General features: G+C 32.4%; 1 protein-coding gene across 15 annotated transcripts in view; it reads right to left on the reverse strand.

Moving 5' to 3' along the window:
• Positions 1–550: 550 nt before the first annotated feature.
• LOC106687150 (uncharacterized) overlaps positions 551–8669 on the reverse strand; it is a 31710-nt gene continuing 23591 nt past the window's right edge. For 9 of the 15 annotated variants that reach the window (XR_010842693.1, XR_001344133.2, XR_001344132.2 and 6 more), the window contains 3 exons: positions 8063–8224; positions 1870–2133; positions 551–952 (listed from right to left, as the gene is read on the reverse strand). Coding sequence is in view for 6 of the 15 variants with exons in the window: in XM_014430887.2 (XP_014286373.1) it covers positions 737–952; positions 1870–2133; positions 8063–8224 (642 nt within the window). In the remaining 9 variants the exon portion in view is untranslated. Of the gene's footprint in view, positions 953–1869; positions 2134–8062; positions 8225–8346; positions 8467–8669 lie in introns of all 15 variants that reach the window. The other 6 variants (XR_010842695.1, XR_010842694.1, XR_010842696.1 and 3 more) reach the window with 2 other exon arrangements.

An 8669-nucleotide genomic window follows, 5' to 3' on the forward strand; every position in this document is an offset into this window, starting at 1 on the left:
AAGTTTTAAAAATTAATGAAGTTCTAAAAAAATAGGGTGATTTTAACTTGAATTTAATGACCTGGGCAAAATAGCCTGTAAAACATTTTTTTAAAATTTTGATGTGAGGTGTGAATTTATATTTAAAATTGTCCTTGAGGATGGCCGAAACGTTGGACTGTTGATATAATAAAGAATGTTGAGAATTAATAAGGATACCTGCTGATTTATTTAATAGATTAATATTTTTTTTCCTAGCTTCTAGGGCGCATTAAGAAGAAAGAGCCCCTGGATCCGAGTCAAATATTTTTCGACCTAGTATCATCAGAAAAAGATTCATTAAAACTGGTGATCCCAAGTCTGTAGCACCTCTCCTATTAATTTCCACAGGCTAGTCGATTAAGGAATTAATATAATTTTTTTCTTAATCGTATTTCTCTCAATAATGTGTTTATTAATCAGATCATAAAATTTCTATCCGTCAAAAGTAAATAATAAAGTAAATTGACTAAAATATGTTTATTAATTAAATAAAAAATATAATGGTCCAGGATTATAATTTAAATTTCAATTGAACTAAATAATTTTTGTTTATTTTATCATTAGTTTAACCCATTTAACATAAGAAATTGACGAAAAGCGAAATGTTCAAATAAATTGCAATGGTAATAAAACATATATATTTATATGATAAACATTGTGATTTCTGTTGTGAGGTAAAGGAGACCTTGGCTGAGGTAGACCTCTTCCCAGGACTTTACTTTGGCGCTCTGTTTGCGTGCTGTTTGCTCTCCACAAAAGCTTTACTAGTACCGGCTTGTTTGCTGATACTTGAACTCTTCTCGCCTTTGCTATCAACACTCTTCTTCCTGCTGCTACTGATTTGCCTAAACTTTACTAAGATTGATTCCCTTGCTAAAGATGTCTCCCAAGGAGCAACTAATTTAAGAGATGTGTTGGGTTCGAGATCAACCTGAAAGTGGATTAATCATTTTTTGTAAATTGTTCCATAAAATTAATCATTTATAATAAATAAAATAAATTATTCTCATTATTCTGGGATGTAGTCCCTTAAGAACAATATAGGGGTGCATTTTATGTTGGCATCCATTGAACTTAATATAGACGGAGGCAAAAAATAGTATATTTAGATAATGAGTAATATTATTACTTTCTATTATATTATAATAGAAAAAAATTACTTTCAATATTTAGACATGATAATGAGTACAAGTACAATGTAGATTCACAAAGTTTCAAGACTGGTCTTGGAATCAAAATTTTGGTACAGCAAAAATTCCTCTAAATGTTTACAGTTCATAGACTCCTGGAACTTTCGCATGGAATGTTTTTAAGGAACTTTGTCAAAGCCGCCTGAAATCGTGTCGAATCATTTCCCTCTCTTGATTCAGGGAAACAAAAATAAATCGAGTGGAGCTAGGTCGGGAATGCAGGGTGACAGGAAGTGTCACCACGTTGAACTTGGCCAAAACTTCGGCAGCGGCGAGCGACCTGTGAAAGGTCTTGATGTAGAACCCAATCGTCTTTGATCTCCGGGCGGACTCCATGCTTCAAATGGCCGAGCACTCCACCGTAAAATTGATCTGAGATGGTCTCTCCAGCAGGAACAAACTATGAGTGGATCACTCCTATGAACAATGGAAAAAATGTTGGCAGTTGATGCCCAAGTCACAAATTTAAGTCTTTGTTGTTTTAAGTTCGTTGTACCAAAATGTTTGATACATTTTTTGTTCTGACACCAGTCTTGAAACTTTGTGAACACACCATTTGTACAGTTGAGTAATTTTATTAAAATTAAGATTAGGTAATTTTTCAGCTTTGACCTTCATCGAAAGAAGAGTTGAAACCTTGCTGAATTAAGGAACCTACCTGCAAGTTGGGTTCATCCGGCCATGTCCAGGTCTCGATGCCCCAAATGTTCAATAAGGAATCGACAGACAATAAACAATCCATTAGATAGGTACAGGCGATGCATGTAGAGATAACGGCTGGTTTGATGTACCTTAAGAACTTCGGGTCTTGTATTGAACCATGCTCATCGTATGCAACATGCTTCTCTTGGTTCAGGAGGTACATTAGGAAGATAGCACAGAGCGTATGTGTGATATAACCGAGGAAGGACGCAGCTACTTCCTTTATTTATCAAAAGGTCAGCATTAGTTCATAAAACAGACAATATAATGCATATAATTTTTTTTCTAATCGGAAGGAACTTAGGATAAGAGATATTTAGTAAACAAGTTATTATAACATTTATTGAAAGAATTTAAATCACATATGCTCTAAAGAACCAAACAACATTTTTGTGAAATTGTGTTTTGTAAGCTTTATCGAAATTTCTTTGCATTTCGAAACCAGAGCCAGATTTAAAGTTTGTATACCCATTGGCCCAAGATTTTGTATGGAGAGGCTGTCTTTTTAGCAATGTTTCTCAAGAAAATAAATAATCTAAGGTTAGCTCATTGGAACTGCTTGGCTTAGATGGATACTAACTTAGGTCTGAGATTTTTATTGGGCATTTAGGCAACTTAGGTACTACAGAATAATATTTATATTTAGATATGTATTTGAAGATCAATATTAATAATAAAAACTTTAATCTCATGGCGATTAATTTTGATTCAAAATTATAGGCCAAAATTATAATTCTGCAGATATTTAAGTAGTTAGAAATATGTTAACAACATCTCTATCCATTAATTAAAAAATATATATATACTTCAAATAATTTACTACATAATATACTACAATTTAATTGAGAATGGTTAAATGAGTGTATTTAGACATGATGTATTAGGAGATTACATCCAGTCCTAGTGATAGTAAACCATTACTATGTATTGAGGCATTAGCCATTATTACAACAACAATATGTCATTATTTGAGGTATCTGTTCCGATACCTGATCAGAGTGGAGTATCTTTTGAGGAACCTTTTACTGTGTCCTTGGATATGTACATATCTGTGTTTAGTTTGCCACATGAGTCCCTTATTAGATCTACTAACACTTAAGTGTTACAACAAAAACGACAGTTTTTGACGTAGGGTCAGAAGCCAATTAAGCAGGTGCAGGCCCTTTCTGGACATGTCAAACTTTCCCACCCCCTCTCGGACATGGGGGGGGACGCCTACTTAGAGAGCGTTCTGTCACCTATGGCCAATGAGGAATTAGATTCAAAAATAAGGTAATGCCCCAAAAGGGAAATAGGAGAAAAGGGGCAGGACAACTAGACCAGGTAAAAGAGCATTGAAGAGGAAGACTTAGACGAGAGAGGACCAGGCTGGACAGAAGCAGGAAAGGAGCAGAAGAAACAAGAACGAAGAGGGCCAAGATGCACTTCGGCCAGACAAAGTCGTAAGAAGGGCCATGAGACCTGGACCTCTCTTATGATCAAGACGACACCTACGACCAACTACATACCACGGCATGAATCATTCAAATCAGCAGCTATAAGTATAAATTAAACAATAAGCAATAATGTAATAATCATATTTTATGACAACCATTTATCTGAATCATTCAAATCATATCAATGCTAATAAATACTTATCAATAAATTGTAAGTAAATACTTAGTTTCTTTATGTAGTTTATATTATATTACACTTTATATTATTATATTACACTATACTACCCCTTATTATATTATGTAATTGATGGTAATGATATTTTATAGAAATAAAAGTATTTAATTGACAACTGGTAAACACAAAACAAGCCTTTGGAAAAGAATCCAATTATAATTATAGTTTTTACAGGACTCAATATAAATTAATTAATTAACTTATTTTTGGATAATTGCCTTCATCAATTATCCAGGCATCCCGACTAAATCTCGAGACAGTACATAGCACTGTCCACGCCAGTAGTGAACCACAGATGTTCTGCCTCGAGAGGAAAAGGCGAAGATGTATGTCATGTTATTCCTCTTTGACATATCCTACGTTTTTGATAGCATATGTTGGCCAAATGTGCTGCATTAGTTTCAGAATTACGAGACTCTCAGAAATGTATATGCTTTTATAAGAAGCTAACTCCAGAATTGACAAATTAAAATACGAGGTAGATACTATGAAAATAAAGATATAATCGAATGATGCTGTCCAAAGGGCTCTGTTCTTAGTGCTCTTCTGTGGAAACTGGTCTTTGATGACATTCTGGGAGAACTCTAGGAAGAGCGGATCCAATAGCAGAGGTTTACTGAAGCAAGAAGGAGAACCTACTTTTCAATGGGTGGTGTGAGAGGATAAAGATGAAGATGGCCACGGCTAAGGCCCAAGCCATTAGGCTGAGAGGAATATAGGGTATCCTGAGGAATGCATTGCCAGCATGGTATCGAAATCTCTCAATTTATCAGAAAAAAGTCCAGCGAAATCTCAACAATCAGCTCTGCTGCAAGAAAATGCTAAGGTAATGAATAACAAAATGAAGAAAAAATGTTCAGGAAGAATACCAGCATGTAAACGTATGAGGATCCCAGAAATTGTTAAAAGAATATCCCGAGGATATAATAGATGAATGGAACCGGCGTTGGGTGGGTCAACTATAATTTGGCTGTTACTGACCTTTCTATTCTATTATAGCTACAAATTTAGGATTGCATTTTTTTCGTTTTCATTTATTCAGTTTAATTTTAGTTTTTTTTTATCTTATAATATTTTCGCAAAGTGGTGGCATTCGCTTGCGGCACCCCTGGCATATACTTGTGGCACTTCTGGCATATACTTGTGGCACTCTGGCATATACTTGTGGCACCTGGTCTGGAAGCCACTCCTCTAGGTAGTCCATGCGAGGGTCTAATTAAATCCTCTTCCGAATTTCACACCTAAGCAAGCGATAATCTCACTTTATTTATTTTCCAACTTCTGCCTTTTGGGTAATGTTGATGTTTGCAGTTGTGGAATATTATGCATGAGTGCTTAACAACAAACTACTGCAACTAAGCAATATACATAACTCCCATAACTCATACCCGGAAGAGTGTTGCTTCCATGTTACGATGGTCTTCTCAGTGTTAGTCCTCTTCTTCGACCTCCAAGTTGAAATGAACGAATGAAATGAAACTGACCCACTGCCATCTTCCAAGCAATAAGTGAATGAAATCTTTGAATCATGGAAAGTTCTCCTCAATCAAGAATCGGATCTAAATTGCCTTGCTCCTCATCATTCCTGCTGCAATCCCTAGAAGCAGTGGACATCATGACCTTATGCTCAAAATTTACCAGGATAACACACGTGGGTTATAGAGGGTCTATAATTTCACTTAGACGCATTTCTGCACCTTGAATAATCAGATTAATTCGGTGGAACTTATCCATCCTACCTGGGAGTATGATGGCCTGGGCTTTTGCATCTGCAATCTTGACCACTTTCTCTGAAGAAATTCTCCTGCCAAGTTGGGGTGGAGTTCCACACCTAGCTTTCCTTCGGATCAAGCAGTCACGCCTGAACTTGAATAAAATTCAAATTATTGATAACCAATCTCCCTTCAATTTCTTCTGTTTCATTTTCCCATAGTATAATTCTTCTAAATTGAATAAAATACATTTGATATGGTTTGCTGATGTTTTCTCAGTCACTTATCCTGCTTTATTGTATATATATTTTGAATACGACAATAATGTAATTTGATGTAAATCTAAAACAAGAGTAGTTCCTCTAAAAACTCTTTCCATCCCACTGCTTGAATTATGTTCATCTTTATGTGAATTCTGTGTTATCAATAAAATATTCACAACCCATATCCATCATTTGCCTTTTTTCAGATTATGAAATTTTACTCCCTTTGCAACAAAGTTAAAACCTTATGTGTCACAGCTCATTGTAAATATAACTAAATATTCACTGGTCAATATAAGTATTTCAGGGCAGAAATTTCTAATGATATTGGTTAGCCACCTGCTGGTGTTGATTTTACTGATATTAAATGTGGCCAAATTGTGGAAACCATTTATCTCTACTATTTTTCAGTATTATACCTAATTTCTGTATTGGAATGGTTGATTTTGTTGACCAAACGAATAAAAAGCTGCCAGACTGAGCTAGCTGAGTAGAGAGAAATCTGGCTGAATAGCTGCTGATTGGATGATAGGCATAACTCATTATTGTAGGGGTAACAAACCGAGAGAAGTTATAAGGCAAAGCATGCTTGCAATGATGAACTAGTGAAGTTCTTAAGTCCAATATCATATTTGTTATGAATCAGCAAAGTTTCTTGAACCAAGTACCAAATAAAACAATTTAAATTTTAATCAATAGTCTTTTATGTATGGCCTATTTCCACCAAGTTATTCGTCCATAATTTACTTTGGTTAGTGTAAAGTTTTAAAAATATATTTGTTTCGACTATATTTTAATGTTTATGAGTTATGTAGTAGATACCTAATATATAAATTATAAATAATTTTTTTAATTAAGATTTAAATGTTCATGTTGGTTCAAAGAGAAATATTTTAGTTAAAGGTAAATATAATTAATTTCAAAATATGATAAACTTTATTTTATCTACTGAATTTTTTTTTAATTTAAATTTTGTAAGTTCAACTTATTTTTTTACACAATTTTATTATTTGTGTAATATTTCAATATTTAAAATTAAGGGCTTAGTTAAAATAACACTCATTCTTATTCAAATTGAATTGATACCTACATTGAACTTCTATTTTTAAATTGAAGTATATCAAGTTTAATATATATTTACTGAAAGCAAAAGTGTTTTTGTTCATATTTTACTGATTTATTATTGATCATCATCAATAGTATAAAGCTAAAAAAAAAGTTAATAGTAATACAAACAAAAGCAAAAAAATAAATAACTATAAATATATAAACACACATGCACATTTCATTCAGAAAAATTCATTTCATTTACTTCAAGTCAAGATATGATTTTGTGGTTAAAATTTCATTGTTTCATAGTCAAGAATGGAAAATCAACTGAATAACAAAAAATATATGGTGCGTCCACTTATAAGACAAAAAATCTGTTACAAAGATTTTTTCAAACTAATTTTTTGTTTGATAGCTTTCAAAATGAGCATCTGGAGTGTTGGGGATATGTAGTTTTTGAAAAACTAAAAAAAAAAAAGTGAACAGGTTTCCAAATAAGGATTAATGTTGAAGAAAAAAAATTTTGCTTTCATAGTTTTACACACAGCACAGGGTAAAAATGACCTTAGTGGTTGAAAAATCAAAATGATTGTATATATAATAGTGAATATTTAGTTAGAAACACTAAGTATTTGGGCAGAGAGTAAGTGGCTTGATTAAAATTTAGCTTGGAAAAACTGAATCAATGAAGTTAGAATATAGTTTTTCAATAAAACTTTATTACCAATTTTAAATTTAGACAATAACTAAAACATAAATAAATGTTGCTTGTCTAAATGAATTGCTTTGCTCAAAAGTTATATAACCAAGATTTGTTTCTTTTTCTTTCTCACTTTTATCTTAATCCGAGCTCTCTTTATTTTCTGAAGACTTTGGTGTGGGAAATTCTTTGCTATGTGGAACTGGATATGAAGTTGGGGTACATACCTTATATTATGATTTTGACAAAATATTTTTAATTAGGCATAAATAGCAGTCAGCAACATCAACATCACTTTACTACATATATAACAAATTGTAAGGATGATTAAAACAAACTCTAGGTATTTCACAACAAATGACTAAAGGAAATAAATTTGTAAAAATGTAATTCACGGTAATATCTCAACCTGCACAACTGTGGTAACAATAAGAAACATTTCAGTTAGCTCATTAGTTTCCAACATATTTACAATGGTCTAGAAATATAAATTTAAATGCTTTAAGAATTTGGGATTCTTATTTTCCATGATTAGTCACCATTAAAAGTGGTCTATTAATTATTTGCCAATATCCTTTCATTATTACATCTATGTACCTCATGTTAAGAAAAAATGAACTTACACCATTTAAAATCGAACTCAAATTCAAATGGTTGTAAATTATATATGTATTCAAATATATGTATATATTCAAATGGTAAATAAACTTCTAATTAACTGATACTGCACTATTTTATCCAATAAATACTCACAAAAACTAGTACATTAGCTTCTCTTTTGAAATTGAATAACCTGTCAAGAATGATAACAAAATCTATTATGCTGAACACTGGCCATGATATATAAATTATCGATAAGGTGTCCTCATGCACAAAAAATACATATATAAAGTATGAACAATAGAGACTTGATATCTGAAAAAAATATCATGTTGAGAAAAATAATTCAGAAGTAATTACACAATAATATTATAAATATACTTCTATTCAGCAACATTTTATAAATTATTATATTATAATTATGAGAGATAGTTGACCGTGGATGACGAACGAGGAGAAGATGGTTGGGGGTGCGGTCAAAGATAAACACAAATAAGTTGGATTAACCTATTTTACTGTGCCAACGTTTCGGCTAGAGTTTCAAGCCTTCTTCAGGGCTAAAAACAGAACAAGATAACAACCTCAGTAAGTGTAGAAAAATAAAAAAGAAAGTATAAACAGAATAATTTTACACATAAAATGAATAATTTTACAAAATAGAATTAATAAAATGAAGTGATGAGAGAAGCGGGATTGTAATTGAGAGAAGGTAATTGAAAAAGTGGGTAAAATAACATAATTAAGGAAATGAAATAAAAAT

Source organism: Halyomorpha halys, unplaced genomic scaffold (genome assembly GCF_000696795.3).
Source record: "Halyomorpha halys isolate HHAL.00 unplaced genomic scaffold, Hhal_1.1 Scaffold37.1, whole genome shotgun sequence".
Classification (NCBI taxonomy): Eukaryota; Metazoa; Arthropoda; class Insecta; order Hemiptera; family Pentatomidae; genus Halyomorpha; species Halyomorpha halys.